Source organism: Sorex araneus, chromosome 8, assembly GCF_027595985.1.
Source record: "Sorex araneus isolate mSorAra2 chromosome 8, mSorAra2.pri, whole genome shotgun sequence".
Taxonomy (NCBI): domain Eukaryota; kingdom Metazoa; phylum Chordata; class Mammalia; order Eulipotyphla; family Soricidae; genus Sorex; species Sorex araneus.
In genome coordinates, this window is record NC_073309.1 from 50,362 (window position 1) to 67,467 (window position 17,106).

Below are 17,106 nucleotides of genomic sequence, written 5' to 3' on the forward strand. Positions count from 1 at the left end.
GGCAGGGCTCGCGTACGCCCCACCCCTTTCCCCACTGCTGAGCGCCAATTGGCCGGGCGCTCCCCGCTGACCAGGCTTCACAGAGAGGCGCCTCGAGCGGGAAGGCTGGCGTCCCGGCGAGTCCTCGGCGGTGCGGAGCAATGGTAGGGGTTAGCTATGCGAAACGCTCAGGAACTCCAAGCCCAAGACTTTCCAGTTCCTGCTCGGAGGCCCCGGGGCCCCTCAGCTCCAAGGAAACTAGATCCACAGACCCGGCGAGGGGTCACGGGGCGGGGGAGGGGTGGGCGGGGGTCGTGGGAGGGTCTCCTCAGAGGATGCCCCAAAGCACTGCAGCCTCAAAGACTCCCAGAGGGAAACGGATCTAATGCTCCAGATCACCCCCAATACTCCAGGTACCGCCGGTTTCCCTCAGGCCCTTATCTGAGAACAGAGACCAGGCTCGCCCCACCTCAGGGCTGCCGAGAACCGGGCAGAGCCGCAGCCCCTTCACCTCAAAGACCCGCTCCAACAGAAAGGTCGGGACGAACGCCCCTGAGGAAGGACCCCCAGCCTGCAGGCCTGAGAGAACCGGGCAGAGCCCCAGCCCCTTCACCTCAAAGACCCGCTCTAACAGAAAGGTCGGGGAGCGAACGCCCCTGAGGAAGGACCCCCAGCCTGCAGGCCTGAGAGAACCGGGCAGAGCCCCAGCCCCTTCACCTCAAAGACCCGCTCTAACAGAAAGGTCGGGGAGCGAACGCCCCTGAGGAAGGACCCCCAGCCTGCAGGCCTGAGAGAACCGGGCAGAGCCCCAGCCCCTTCACCTCAAAGACCCGCTCTAACAGAAAGGTCGGGGAGCGAACACCCCTGAGGAAGGACCCAGCCTGCAGGCCTGAGAGAACCGGGCAGAGCCCCAGCCCCTTCACCTCAAAGACCCGCTCTAACAGAAAGGTCGGGGAGCGGACGCCCCTGAGGAAAGACCCCCAGCCTGCAGGCCTGAGAGACCGGTCCTGAGGGCGTGTCGCCGCGGTCCCGGTGACTCACAGGCACATTGAGTGCCTTCTAAATGAGCCTTGTCCCCGTCCTTCCGCCCAGCTTATTGCCTCTTTACTTTGGGGCCACCCATGCAGTCTCCAGCGCTACTGACTGGGCTCGGCGGCCGCGCGCTGCCTGTGGTGCTGAGGGATCCTGTGCCCGACATCTGACAGGCTCCCACGTCGCAAGCCTCTGCTGGCCCTGGTGCTCGGTTTTTCTTTTATTTAGACACAGGACTTGAATAGTTGTTTGCAATGGGTTTTCAGACATACAATAATCCCACTTCCAATTCAGCCACCCACCGCCCCATCCTCCATGCTTACCACCTCTCCATTTCTTAAAAGATACATTTTTTAATTTAATTGTCGTAGTTTGAGTCCCAAGATTAAGGTAGTATTGGATTTAGTGGCTTAGATGTAGACAGCTGGCCTCTGCATCATAAAAAAGCCTAAGGCCCCTGGCCCATGTGGCCCTTATATTTCCAGACCTCATCTTCTTGTTTTACCCCTCCATTTCACTTAACTTGGAATTTTTATTTCTGAAATCTATAACCAGTGATTTTTCCACCTTTGCTACCTTCCATTCATTTCCCATACGTGTCATTCTGATTTCCCTTAACTAAGATACTCCAGTTACATCTATGTTGCAACAAATTGCATGATTTCATTATTTTTTTCCTTCTTTTTGGGTCACACCCAGAGACTCTCAGAGGTTACTCTTGTCTCTGCACTCAGGAATTACTCCTAACAGTGCTCAGGGGACCATATGGGATGCTGGGGATCAAACCTGGGTAAGCCCCATTCAAAGCAAACCCTCCTTGCTGGACTATAGATCTGGCACAATTTCATTATTTCTTATTGGTGTTGTTTCTAAGCCCAGATTTTTCCATAATTTCCTGGTGGAAAAGCTCAATATCCTTCCACAATGAACATTCATTCCTTACAGGGATCCCACCATGTCAGGGACCACCATGCCTCCTCCCTTACAGCACCTCATTACACACCCAAAGTCAGGGTCACCTCTTGGCTGCCTTTCCTTAGATGGGCAGGATGGTGACAAATTAAAGTCGTAACGTCTAATTAACATCAGGATGATCTGTCTTAGACAGGGAATTGATAATCAATACCCTTCAGACATTTTTCAGCATCCTCTAGTCATTGTGGGGTCCCACCTCTTCCTACCTAATCATGATGGATACTGGCTCTGGGCAGTGCTCTAGGTTGTTTGCTCTTAGAAGCCTCTTCTTCCACAGACCTATTGATCTGGAGACGGAGACCAGGAGGTCTGGACAAGTCTTACAGGCAGGGGTCCTGTCACCATGAGCCTGAACAGGCCAGCAGAGATGAACACTCAGGGAAAGGCAAGAAAACTAATGTTGAAACCCATGGTAAGAGGAGTGGGAGGTGGGGCAGGGCAGAGCTGCACCAGGCTCCAAGGTAGATGGTAGGAGAGATGTGGAGAGGATCCTGGTGATAAGGAGTGGTAAACTTCTCTGCATGTACACAGAGGGGAGCACTTGGTCCTTCTGGACGTGAGAGAACGGGACATAGTGTAAGCATCAACTACACAGGGACATGTCCTATTCATCAGGACACTCTGGGAAAGGGGTCATTGTGTTTGTTTCACAGATCCCACCCAGAAGCCGCAGGCTGCACCCAGCAAACCCAATTAAGAATGCCTAGATGACTCTGTAACTGTAACTCACTAATGGAATCCATATCTTTTCTAGTCCAAAGATGCTTTCAAAGATATTTCTATGTACTTCTCCAAGGAAGAATGGGCAGAGATGGGAGACTGGGAGAAAATCCGGCACAGGAATGTGAAGAGGAACTATGAGGAGCTAATATCTATAGGTAACAGGGAGAGATGGCTGCCAGAGCCTTGGGAATGAGTTTTCAAGCCTTGTGTTAGTTTACCTCAAGCTTAGGCTACTCCCTTCTGTGTGGAAACAGATGTAAAGGAAGATTTTGTTCTTTGATGTTATGTGAAGCTGCTAGATCATTTTGCTTTGTTCTAGAAAAACACTTTTCTTGTTTCCAGGTCTCAGAGCAGCTCGACCAGCATTTATGAGTCACCGAAGACAAGCCATCAAAACTCAGTTAGATGACACTGAGGAGTCTGATGAAGAATGGACACCGAATCAGCAAGGTGAGGGAGGCAGAGGGTTCAAAAATGTCTTCATGAAACTGACTTGGTTTACGTTTAGGTTTCAGCTGGATCTCAGGCTATAATTTTTATAAAGGTAACAATGTTTTGTAAAAAACACAAATGTGCAAGACAGTAAAAGGATATTCTATACATACAGTTTTGAATTATGAAAAACATTACATATTTTACATGATTTAAATAATTATTTTTGTTTTGTTTTTGTTTGGGGTCACACCTGGCAGTACTCAGGGTTTACTTCTGACTCTACGCTCAGGAATCACTCCTGACAGTGCTTGGGGGATCATATGGGGTGCTGGGAATCAAATCTGAGTGGACCATGTGCAAGGCAAATGCTCTACCTGTTGTACTATTTGTCTGGCACAAAATTGAGTTTTTATTTACAGTGCTAGCAACTGAACCCAAGTCCCTAAACATGCAAGTAGAGCAAGTGCTCTACTGCTGAGTGACATGCCCAGCCATATATTTAAGTGCTATACTACATACATTAGTAATTTAGATACATTAATAATCAAATTATGAAAATATAAATATGAGTAAGTTGCACCACTCTAATAATAGTTATCCATAAGAAAAAGAGAAAGGATTGGCAGGTGACTTTGAAATATCTTAGTTTTATTTGTAACCTTATTTATTTACTTTGCTTTGCTTTTTGGGGACACACTCAGTGATGTTCAGGGCTCACTTCTGGCTCTGTGCTCAAGGACACTGTGGTGAGATTCCAGGGACCATATGTGGTGCTGGGTATTGAACATGGGTAAGAGGCATACAAGGCAAGCTCCATGCCCACTGTACTATCTCTTGGGTCCCTATTCACTAATATCTCTATCAATCTCTTTCACTCACTTTTTCTCACTCTGTCTCCCTTCCTCTCTTCCTCTCCCTCTCCACCTCTATCCCTCCCTCCCTCCCCCATGCAACATGTGTGGTGCCGGAAATTAACCGATCCCAGGTCAGTGCCTTACCTGCTATACCATCTCTCCAACCGCTCTCTCTTCTTTTATAGTTATCCATACTGTGCTTAGGCATTTCCTTCCTTTCTTTCTTCCTTCCATCCCTCCTCCCTTCCCTTTTCCTTCCCTCCTTCCACCTGGTGGTGCTTCTCTGTTCTTGCATAGTTATCCATACTGTTCTTAGTTTTTTCCTCTCTTCTTTCCTTCCTTCCTCGCTTCCTTCTTTCTTTCCTTCTTTCTTCCTTTTGACACACCTGGTCGTGCTTGCAGAAAATTCTAGTCTGTGTTTGGGTGTCACTCCGCTGGGGCTCATGCTTGGCACCATGCTGTGCCAGGGACTGAACCCACATGCAGAGCATTTACTCCGATTTGATTTGTTCCCTTTTTGGTTTTGTAGCCACTTCTGGTGGTGCTCAAGGTTTACTCCTTGGCTGTACATTCAGGGACCGATTAATTCTGGTGGGGAGTGGGGATGGGGGTGGCTGTTGGGTCACACGAATACTGGGGGCGACCATGAGTAAAGTACGTGTAAAGCAATCACCTTATCCGATATACTATAAGATTGTTTTTCAGGAGCTGGAAAGAGTACAGTGGGTAAGGCTGTGGCTCTGTATGTGAGCAACCCACCACATCTGAGTCCCTCTAAGAGTAATACCCAAGTGCAGATCTAAGAGTAATCCCTAAACAAAACAAAAATAGAATAAGCAAAACCAGAAGCTTCAAGCATAGGCTGGAGAGATAACTCAATGGTCTGGAGCACTGGCAGGTGTGGCCTCCCAAGTACTAAGCCAGGAATAGCCCCTGAGCAACACCATCTATACCATCTCTCCAGCCCCTCTCTGTTCTTTTATAGTCATAGTATGGCCCCCAAAATTAATAAATTTAATCTATGATTTTACATTGCATTATAGCACTGTCCTCCTGTTGTTCATCGATTTGCTCGAGCAGGCACCGGTAATGTCTCCACTGTGAGACTTGTCACTGTTTTTGGCATATCGAATATGCCACGGGGAGCTTGCAGGCTCTGCAGTGCGGGTGGGATACTCTCGGTAACTTGCCAGGCTCTTCGAGAGAGATGGAGAAATTAAATTATGTAATTTATACATTTCATTGTGTAAATCTTTTAATTGGGATGTTTTTTTACACTGCAAAGCATACATTTGAATACTGAGCCATATCATCTGCCCCCTTGTGTAAATCTCCTTGGTTAGATTTTTTTCATAACTTTTCATCCATTTTTGTTGTTACTGTAAAAGTGTCACTCTCAATTTTCTTTTGGGTTGTTGCTTGCTAGTACGTAGAAATGTAATTACTTTTTGTTTTTGGATTACACCCAACCATGCCATGGGTTACTCCTGGTTCAGTGCTCAGGGGTTACTCACAGAAGTGCTTAGGCACCAAGTGGTGCCAGAAATCAAACTTTACATGCAGGGGTCCAGAGCAATAATACAGAAAGTAGGGCTGACCCAAGTTTAATCCCTACCACTCCATATGGATCCCTGAACCTGCTAGGAGTGATCCCTAAGCATAGAGACAAGAGTAAGCCCTGAGCCTCCTGGATGTAGACCCAAAACATCCAAAAACAAAAAAGGAAAAATAAAATAAAAGTTCATTAAGTTCACGCATACAAGCATGATCATTAGTCCAGATTTGTAATTCTGGCCCCTGCAATTGGTTTTTGTTTTTGTTTTGTGTTTGCTTTTTGGGTCACATCCGGCGATGCACAGGGGTTACTCCTGGCTCTGCACTCAGGAATTACTCCTGGAGGTGCTCAGGGGACCATATGGGACACTGGGAATCGAACATGGGTCGGCCGCGTGCAAGGCAAGTGCCCTACCCGCTGTGCTATTGCTCCAGCCCCTGCAATTGGTTTTTTAGTGTTTAATTTGAATTCTGTAATTTTGTTCAATTCATTGACTAGTTCTAACAAGGTGTGTGTGTCTGTGTGTCAGTGTATATGTGTGCCAGTGTGTGTGTGTTTGTGAGAAAAAGAGATCATCAGAATTCTATACACATAAGATCATGTCATCTGTGAATAGATAAAATTTTATTTCTTACATTCCAAATTGAATGCCTCTGTCTTTTTCTTTTTCTTACCTAATACTTTGGTTATAATTTCCAATATTATATTAGATAGAAGTAACAAGAAGAGTCAGTTTGGCCTGAAGTGATAGTATAGTAGGTAAAGTACTTGCCAACCTGGGTTTGATCTCCGGCACCCCATATGGTCCCCTGAGCACCACAGGGAGTTATTCCTGAGTGCAGAGACAGGAATAACCCCTGAGCATTACTGGGTGTACGTCCCCCAAAAAAATCATATTAAGAACAGAGGCAGGGGCTGGAGCGATAGCACAGCGGATAGGGCATTTGCCTTGCACCCGGCCGACCCGGGTTCTAATCCCAGCATCCCATATGGTCCCCTGAGCACCGCCAGGGGTAATTCCTGAGTGAAGAGCCAGGAGTAACCCCTGGCTCTTGCAGAGTAACCCCTGCATCGCCGGGTGTGACCCAAAAACCAAAAAAAAAAAAGAACAGAGGCATAGTACAGAGGTTCAGGTACTTCCTTTGCACGCAGCTGAATCTAGTTCAATCTCCATCACCATATTTGATCTATTGAGCACTGCCATGGGTCATTGCTTAGCACAGATCCAAGAATGGCCCCTGAATATTGACAGGTGTTTCCTAAACAAAGAATAGGCATCTTTGCCTTGTTCTTTATCTTAGGAGAAAAAAAAGATCTGTTTTTATTATTGATTATGAAATTAAATGTGGATTTCTATGTATTCTTTTAATAATTTAAGGTAATTTCTTCCATTCCAAATTTGCTGAGTATTTTGGTCCTGAAAGACCTATTTATTTTTGCAATGCTGGGAATCAAACCCAGGACTTCACACGTACTATATTTGTGGTCTACCACTGCCTTATATCATTCGCACCCCAATCAATTTTTTTAAAATAGTAAATGTACCACTAGAGAGATACACATGATAGAGCACATGCTCAGCATGTGTAAGTCTCTGAATTCAACCCACAGGGTTGCTTGAATCCCCAGAGTAACACCATGTATAACCCTGGTCATCCCCAAGCATAGGCCTATCGAACCATCGGCCTTGAAAATATTTCATAAAATATTTTTCAGGAGCCAAACAGGGAACAAAGAGATAGTATAGTATGCAAGGAGCTTGTCATGCACATGAGTTCAATATCCTGCACCCCATATGTTCCCCCCAGTTCCATCAGGAGTGATCCCTGAGTGCAGAAGCAGGAGTAAAACCTGAACATTCCTGGGTGTGGCCCCAACACCAAACTAAACCAACAAAATAAAAAGATATACAGGGATAAGGCCTGTGCATCACATAGGATCAACCCAGTTCAATCTCCATAACCACATACCACATAAGGTCTTCAAATGAGGCCAGGAGTGACTGAGCACAGACCCAGGAATAGCCAGATTCTGGCTACTGTGAATAGTGCTGCAATGAGCATAGCAGTACAGATGCCTGAGCATTGTTGGGTGTGGCTGAAAAACACAAATCCCACCACAATCCTAACCTACATATGGCCCCCCAGCACCACCAGGGGTCACTCCTGAACACTGCCAAGTGTGACCCAAAAGTAAAAAGAAAAAACATATTTGGCTAATCCTTGCATTACTCAATCTCAGGTTCAGAATTCTGTGTCCAGTAATAAGAATCTTCAGAGTCTGGAAATATTTACAAACCAAAACATTTCTTCCTCCTCATCTTTTAGTCAAATCTCTTCGGGTGGCCTTCCGAGCAGAGCAGAGTAAACACCAGAAGGTGAGTGTTTCCCAGTTTCATTGTGGATTTAAACCCAGGTAAGAATAGGAGAATGAGCAGAGTATCCTAGAATCTTCTGCCTGACTTTCCTGATTATTTTATCACAATGTGCTATATCATTATTCATTATTTCTATTGCTAATAGCAACACATATGGAATTGTTATATATAATATGTGTAATATTATATATTAATGATTAACAATTTATTCCTCTCTTACAATACTACATTATACATGTTATATATTATTTAACACTTCCTGTTCTTGTTTTATAGTTGATGAGGTAGCTTGGTTTGCAGTAGTGTTAATTTACCACCTGTTTTGGTTAGCCTGTAGTTAGGTTTGGGGTTTTTGTGGGCCCCAAGTTGTCATATATACAGGGTTGCTTAAGAGCTACTACTTGGTCTATGCTTAGAGGTCACTCCTGGCCAGATTCAGAGGACTATATGTGGTGCTAGAAATGAAACTAAGTAAGCAACATGCATGTTTTTTTTTGTTTTTTTTTTTACATGCATGTTTTTTTAAATCATTTGCTTAGCCTGCTTGCCTTGACACTGAATAAAAGAGGCTAAAGAGATAATAAAGGAGTTAAAGTGCATGCCTTGCACACAACTGACCTGGGTTTGATCCCTGGCACCCCAGAGACTCCCTAAGCATTTCCAAGAGTGACCTCTGAGAGCCAAGTACTGAAGGTAAGGTACTTGTGTAGCACGTGTCCAACCCAACTTCAATCACCAGCATTCCAAATGGTTTGCCCTTGTCCTTCACCTCATTTTCAGATGCTCGGTCCTTTGTAATTTTCAGTTTCCCTTTCTATTCACTTACAGAAGATTTCCCTTTTCTTTATTTATTATCTTTGTCTTGTTTTGTTTTATGCTGGTTCTCAGGGCTTGCTCCTGGCTCTGCACTATGGGATCACTACTGGAGGGGCTCAAGACTGGGTCAGCTGCATGCAAGGCAAGTGCCCTATTTGTGGTACTATCACCCAGCCCTGTGGAGAATAATTCTGAAAGAAAGGTGAAGGGAAAAGATCTTAAGACATGGGTTCTAGTCTCATATTCAATACCATTTAGGTCCTTTCTTTTCCCTCTGAAATTTAAGCTCTAGGTATTGACAATACTGTTGATGTATTAATTGAAGTCATATATATGAAAACACAGGGGCTGGAGCGATAGCACAGCGGGTAGGGCGTTTGCCTTGCACACGGCTGACCCAGGTTCGATTCCCAGCATCCCATATGGTCCCCCAAGCACAGCCAGGAGTAATTCCTGAGTACATGTGCCAGGAGTAACCCCTGTACATCGCCAGGTGTGACCCAAAAAAGCAAAAAAGGAAAAGAAAACACAGTATGAGTGCTAAGTAATTAAAGAAATGTATGCTGTCTTTTAATATGTGACTCACCTTGAAGGGAAGGTCCAGGACACCCATTAGTAATGAATCTAGCTCAAAGGAATTGTCAGGAACACGTACTCTGCTAAACACGAAGTGCACAAAGCAAGCCCAGAAACCACTGTTCCCTCCTGGAGAAGCTAGTACATCTGGACATTATTCGAAACCAAAATTGGGTAAGTAATCATTTGGAATCTTCAGTTCTTAGAAATTTTCTAAAAACCATGCCCTAATTCTGTGGGATGTACTTTGCACTGTGATTTAAGCTGGCTAAATGGAGTACTAAAGTTAGCTCTAGGGTCCCAGAAAATTGTTATATATTCACTAGATACTAGTATGTAAAGTACATTTAGTCACTGATTTGTTTGTTTTGGGGACACATCCAGCAGTGCTCAGGGGATACTCCTGGTTCTATGCTCAGGGATCACTCCTAGAAGCACTTAGCTATGGGGTGCTGGAATCAAACCCAGGTCAGCTGTGTGCAAAGCAAACACCTTACTGGCTGTACTATCTCTCCACCCTTAGTACATATAGTGATTGAAAATATTAAATTGAATGTCAGAGGATGCATACATGCAAGTTGTCAAGTAAATCCCTCTGCAGTCATAGGAACCATACTTTCTTGTTTATTCAGGCTTTGATTCACTGCACATACTGTGCCTCAACATAAAATTTGTGCATGAATCTTCTTTACTCTTGGGGGGGTTGGGACATACCTGCTAGTGCTTGGGAGCTAATCCTGGCTGTGTACTCAGGAAATGTTCCCAGGGGTGCTCAGGGGACTATTCAGCCCTTTGAGCTATCTCTCCAGCTCTACAAATGAACAGCAGGGCCCCTCCCTAACAGTGCTCAGGAGGCTCTGGGGTTCTGAAATTCTCAACCATTTGGACCTACATTTCAGTGTTGAAGTCTGAAGATGTGGTGCAGCTTGGGCCTTGCGATGCTAGAGATTATCCAGACCACCCTCCCAGGCCACAGTATATGGTGCTTGGATACTTCCAGGCCTATACCCAGCAGTGCCCAGGAGGACATGTGGTAATGGGGGTTAAGCCCAGAATAAAACTTCTTTAAATGAAAAGTCTATAAAATAATGGGGTGTGGCTCAGCTAATATATAGATATATGAAATAAATGGTAATTAAAATTGAATTAGACATCTGTGGTCAATGTGGACTCCTTTTCTCTAAACCAGTCATTAAGGGATAGGGAAAAGGGGACAGAATTTATAGAAGGACATAACTTGGTAGGAGGATATTAAATCTTTATTAGAAAAAAAGAAAAAAGAAACTAACATTCCAGAACCTCATCAATCTCACTCACCTCTTCTCCAACGCAGAACTCAGGAGAAAGGAGCCAGAGGTGAAGATGTACAGCTTAAGAGAAAGAAAGGGCCGTGCATATCAGGAGATCAGCGAACCCCAGGATGATGATTACCTATGTAAGTTGCCTTTTGCTCACTTGTAAAGAAGACTCTATGTCTTGGTACAATTTGACCCCAGTGATGTCATTGCTGGACTCTTCTAGAAGTTATGTTCTGCAGTATGTATTCAAGGGGGGCATGTAGTTTGGGTCACACCTGGCAGTGCTCAGGAATTACTCCTGACTCTCCTTAGGGGACTGTGTGGTGCCTAGTATAGAGCTGGAGTTAGTTACATTCAAGGCAAGTGTTGTAACTCTTGTTTGTTTGTTTGGTTTTTGGTTTTTGGGTCACACCCGGCGATGCACAGGGATTACTCCTGGCTCTTCACTCAGGAATTACCCCTGGCAGTGCTCAGGGGACCATATGGGATGCTGGGATTAGAACCTGGGTCGGCCGCGTGCAAGGCAAACGCCCTACCTGCTGTGCTATCGCTCCAGCCCCAAGTGTCGTAACTCTTGTACTACCTCTTTGGATCCCAGAAGTATGTATGATATTTTCCCTAATCCCTCTGCCCTCTGTTCAGATTGTGAGAACTGTCAGAACTTCTTCATCAACAAATGCTCTGCTCATGGATCGCCTATATTTGTAAAGGACAATGCAGTAGCCAAGGGGCATTCTAACCGCTCAGCCCTGACTCTGCCACATGGATTGAGAATTGGACCATCAGGCATCCCCGAGGCTGGACTTGGAATATGGAATGAAGCATCCGATTTGCCACTGGGTTTGCACTTTGGCCCTTACGAGGGTCAGATCACAAATGATGAAGAGGCAGCCAATAGTGGGTACTCCTGGCTGGTGAGAAGCACATTTTTCCCTGTCCTCTGCCTTCCCACATTCCCCCCAACACACCTCCATGGATTGATGGAGCCTCACCTTTTTTGTGCTAGCATATGGATTGATGGGATGATCTTATTAGCACTATCTACTGAGTAAACTCTGCATGAACATAAAGTGCCCATGGGAAGGGTAGATAGGAGCACAGTGCTACAGACACAGAGAAGTAGTTCCTACCTTGAGATTTCCTGCTCTAAGTAAGCATTCCAACTGAGATGATTAGATAATGACCAAGAAGCATATCATGTGGTCTCAATTAGAGATTTCGGCTATGCAGGTGAAAAGCATTGCTGACAATAGAGGATGTCATTCTTCTATTCCCTACCCACCAAAAAAGGCTTTTCCTTTTCTAAACCCAGATCACCAAAGGAAGAAACTGTTATGAGTATGTGGATGGAGTGGATGAATCTTTGGCAAATTGGATGAGGTAAGACCAACAGGCTCTAAATTCCATAGAGGACTTCCTCTCTCACAAGCCCACGTTCCTTTCTTTCCTTCTCATCAGCCAACAGTGGGTACTTCTAGCTGATGAGAAGCACATTTTTCCCTGTCCTCTGCCTTTCCACATTCCCCCCAACACACCTCCATGGATTGATGGAGCTTCACCTTTTTTGTGCTAGCACATGGATTGATGGGATAATCTTATTAGCACCATCTACTGAGTAAACTCTGCATGAACATAGAGGGCCCATGGGAAGGGGTAGATAGGATAGATAGGAGCACAGTGCTACAGACACAGAGAAATAGTTCTCTGTGTCTGTATCAATGGTCTCCTTTGATACTCTTCGTTTCTCCACACTGTGCTCTTTCCTTTCTAGAGATGTTAGTGAGGAAGGGGGGGAGAATAAAAGATACTATGTGTCTTTAAAATATAAATATCTATGCTAGAAAAAATATGTATACAAAAAATAAATGCCGGGGCTGGAGTGATAGCACAGCGGGTAGGGTGTTTGCCTTGCACGCAGCCGACCCGGGTTCGAATCCCAGCATCCCATATGGTCCCCTGAGCACCGCCAGGAGTAATTCCTGAGTGCAGAGCCAGGAGTAACCCCTGTGCATCGCCGGGTGTGACCCAAAAAGAAAAAAAAAAATAAAAAAAAAAATAAATAAATGCCTGGGAGCCTAGATTTTCCAGGATCACTGGATACACGCTTTAATTGATCTAATCAGCATGTATTAACTCTTACTGTGTCCTCGTTTAAACAGTGGAGTTTTTCACTTTGACCTCATAACCCTCATCCGTCTCCAGTAAATTCTGTGGTATTTATTGGAGACAGATGTTAAATAATTGATTTTAGGATTAAACTATGGTTTTCCTAGTATCTTGTAAATTCACAGTGCAAGGATAACTAAAAGGAACTGTGATGGCAGCAAACTAGAACAGGGATAAGCAGCATCTGGTCCTAGACTTAGAACTGCCCTAGAGGTTCTCACTTTGTCAGAGAATTCTGAAAGCAAATAAACCTTTATTTGTTTATGCTATTGTGTTAAGACACCGGTAACCACCCCCATACTCCCCCATTCCAGTGTCATTGAAAACTTAGAGCATACTGGAGTATAGCATGCTGGCGTTTTTTGTTGTTGTTTTGAGGGTAAGTACACCCTCTGGTGCTCAGGGCTTACCTGGGTCTACACTCAGGAATCACTCCTGGAAATTTTCAGAGGATCATATAGGATGCTGGAGATAGAACACGGTGAGCTGCATGCAAGACAAGCTCCTGACCTGCAATATTATAACTCCAGACCCAAACACTGGGTTTTGTTTAATATTTTGGTCACTAGGTTTTATGGGTAATCAAAATGGAAATCATCATCATCATTATCATCATCCCTTTGATCATTGATTTTCTCGAGCGGTCTCAGTAATGTCTCCATTTGTCCTAACCCTGAGATTTTAGAAACCTCTCTTTACTCATCCTTCCCAACGGTGCCGCATTGGACGTTTTTTCAGGGTCAGGGGAATGAGATGAGACCCATCACTGTTACTGGTTTTGACATATGAATACGCCACGGGGAGTTTGCCAGGCTCTCCCAATGTGGGCAGGAAACTCTCGGTAGCTTGCCATGTTCTCCAAGAGAGAGAACTAGGCTATAAGACGTCACACAGCCTCATTTCCACGCAGCCTCATTTCCGGGAGCTTGGTTTTATAGTCTCTGGATGTTGACCGTTGATGGGATTATATGGCACTGTGGGGGGGGGGGGGGCGGGATTTTCTGGGTGTGACCGCCTAGCTACTGGAAAATGCGGGATCTGGGTGGAAGAGGGCTGATCCGAGCAGGCTTGGAGATCTCGGCCCTGGGTCCCACACACCTGGGTTCCTCTGTCAGTTCCTTCATGCATGAGGCTCATCTGAACATGTGGAGAGGGGCCTTGAGCATGGCTGTGGCTGGGTTCCGGAAGTCTTTGGCTTCAGGGGCTCTGCTCAGGGTGGGGAGGGAAACTCAACCCACCCCCTCTGAGGGGCCCTGGTGAAGACACCCAGGCTCAGGGGTGGGTTGAGGGCATGACTATAAAATAAAACCAAAGTGGAAATAGCTTTAGAAAATGGGAATTTATGGGGCTGGAGCGATAGCACAATGGGTAGGGCATTTGCCTTGCATGCGGCCGACCCGGGTTTGAATCCCAGCATCCCATATGGTCCCCTGAGCACCGCCAGGAGTAATTCCTGAGTGTAGAACCAGGAGTAACCCCTGTGCATCGCCGGGTGTGACCCAAAAAAAAAAAAAAGGGAATTTATAGTTATGGTCTGTTTTCGGTTGCTTCCTCCTCAATCACAGGTATGTGAATTGTGCCAGGGATTATGAGGAGCAGAATTTAGTGGCCTTTCAGTATCACAGGCAGATCTTTTACCGAACCTGCCGTATTATCAAGCCAGGCTGTGAACTGCTGGTCTGGTATGGAGACGAGTATGGCCAAGAACTCGGCATCAAATGGGGCAGCAAGTGGAAGAGTGAACTAACAGCAGACAAAGGTAGGTTCTGCTGAACAGGGAGACAGGAGAGGTGGACACCAAAAAGCAAAGATAAGGAAAGTGGGCAAAGATTTTGGATTTGTTTGGGTGAGAAAATGAGCACTGCAAGTTGAGAGCAGGAGAACATCAGGCATTATGAGGGTGGTGACAAGGAGGGAGCTTGGACAGACACACAGAAGCCTTGGGGCCTCCAACTTATGCAAAAACATGGGATTTTACTTTTTTTTGTTTTTGTTTTGGGGGTGGAGTGAGCAAAGCTTATTCCTATGCTCAGGAATCAATCATGGACACCTTACTCACTGTTCTATCCCTCCAGCTGCTGGAGCACATCTTTGCATGCAGAAGCCTGTGTCTAATCCCTGGCAATGTGTGAGCCCCCAGCACTGATCCAGTAGTAACCCTGAGCAAAACTAGGCAAAACTGAAAAACCTAAAAAATAAAATTGTATGCAAGTAAATAAAACTAAATTTCTATCATATAAGACTGAATGAAATAAAATATGTAACTTGCTGTAAGGCTTAAGGGAGGGTATATTTCACTTTTTGATTTTCTGAAACCTAAGAGAGTAATTTATGGTCTAGTTGAGGCAGCAGGAATTCATCCCTCAGTAAATGGGGCCTAGACAATTCTCTCGTCTAATATGGAATACTTCCTGGAGGAGGAAGACGCCATACATTTATTTTAATTCTTCATTTCAATGCTTTAGGCATTGGGTGTCGAACTCAATGGTTCTTGGGAACTACTCTAGGTGAAATTCTTGGGACTGGTGTCCCAGAAGTGCTGGAAAATCATACAGTATTGGGATCTAACCTATATTCAGAGCTGATACTTCTTCCCACTTTGCCAGGTCACACCCAGCAGTACTCAAAAGACCATGCAGTGTTTGGGGATCAAGCCTAGGACCTTACCTACTTGAGTCATAATCCTGGCCCTAAATATAACTTTTAAGGGTTTATTGGGATGGACAAGGATTGGGCCATACCCCTTAGTGTTCAGAACTTATTCTTGTTCAGATCTGTGCTCAGGGGTCAGTCCTGGCAATGATGGGGAAATCATATGTAGTGTTCAGGACTGAACTGGGGTTGGCCACATGAAAGGTCAGTGCTTTAACCCTTGTACTATCTCTCTAGCCCCCAAATACCCAAATATGACTTTTTATATGAAAAGAGTCAAATTTAGACTTAGTCACATATAATCTCTCTAATCACAACCCTATCCTGCCTCCCACATTGGCACAAGTCCAAGCGAGGTGCTTCCTAACCAAATTAATACCTTTCCCCTCAGAGGAAATCACAAGGTATAATTTCACCTCCTGGAATCAAATGTCATTACATCTCATAAAAGATCTTTATAAATAACATCAGAGAGTAATATAACTTCAAGGTTCTTGTATATGGAAAGGTCACTTCTAGACCTTACGTCAAAAAGTTCCTAAATATATGCTTTCTGAATTTTGCAAGAAAATTCAGTGGCTACAAATGGCATGAAGGCATGGCTTGCTTTATCAACAAAATAAGAAAAACTAGGACAGGTTTAGTAGGATACAGAGCTATGACCCAAACAGCCTTGTCAACATCTACTCTAACCAAAACCTTCTCTTTCAGCAGAACCAAAGCCAGAGATCTATCCGTGTCCCTGCTGCTCTCTCGCCTTCTCTAATCAGAAATTCCTCAGTCGTCACATGGAACACAGTCATCCCTCTTTAATTCTCCCAGGAACATCTGCAAGAACACACCCAAAATCAGTGAATTTCTGTCCAGGTGATCAGAACCAGTGGCAGCAACATTCTGATGCATGTAATGACAAACCTGACGAACCATGGAATGAAAAACTTGAAAATCATAAGTCCAAAGGAAGGTCCAAACCTTTGCCTAAGAGAATGGGGCAAAAAAGGATTTCAACAGCCTTTCCCAACCTACGTAGCAGTAAAATGGGGAGCTCAAATAAACATGAGACAATAATGGACAAGATTAACACAGGACAGAAAGAAAATCCAAAGGACACATACAGAGTATTTGCAGGAATAGGAATGCCAAGAATCATAAGAGACAAGCATGTAACGCTTAGGCAAAGTTTCACTAATAGATCAAGTCCCCTCACACACCAGAGGACACACACAGGGGAGAAGCCCTATGTTTGCAGGGAGTGTGGGCGAGGCTTCAGTCGAAAGTCAAGTCTCCTCACACACCAGAGGACACACACAGGGGAGAAGCCCTATGTTTGCAGGGAGTGTGGGCGAGGCTTCACTGATAGGTCAAGTCTCCTCACACACCAGAGGACACACACAGGGGAGAAGCCCTATGTTTGCAGGGAGTGTGGGCGAGGCTTCAGTCAAAAGTCACATCTCCTCACACACCAGAGGACACACACAGGGGAGAAGCCCTATGTTTGCAGGGAGTGTGGGCGAGGCTTCAGTCAAAAGTCACATCTCCTCACACACCAGAGGACACACACAGGGGAGAAGCCCTATGTTTGCAGGGAGTGTGGGCGAGGCTTCAGTCTAAAGTCTCATCTCCTCACACACCAGAGGACACACACAGGGGAGAAGCCCTATGTTTGCA

At 45.2% G+C, this 17,106-nt stretch overlaps 1 protein-coding gene across 1 annotated transcript in view; it reads left to right on the top strand.

Annotated features, from left to right (window-relative positions):
• Window positions 1–16,293, top strand: part of PRDM7 (PR/SET domain 7) — a 45,842-nt gene extending 29,549 nt beyond the window's left edge. Inside the window, 10 exon segments of the mRNA XM_055145556.1 lie at window positions 2,741–2,864; window positions 3,052–3,159; window positions 7,881–7,930; window positions 9,340–9,496; window positions 10,656–10,757; window positions 11,263–11,534; window positions 11,933–12,000; window positions 14,352–14,545; window positions 15,559–15,572; window positions 16,150–16,293. Of these exon segments, the coding sequence (XP_055001531.1) occupies window positions 2,741–2,864; window positions 3,052–3,159; window positions 7,881–7,930; window positions 9,340–9,496; window positions 10,656–10,757; window positions 11,263–11,534; window positions 11,933–12,000; window positions 14,352–14,545; window positions 15,559–15,572; window positions 16,150–16,293 (1,233 nt within the window).
• The last annotated feature ends 813 nt before the right edge of the window (window positions 16,294–17,106 follow it).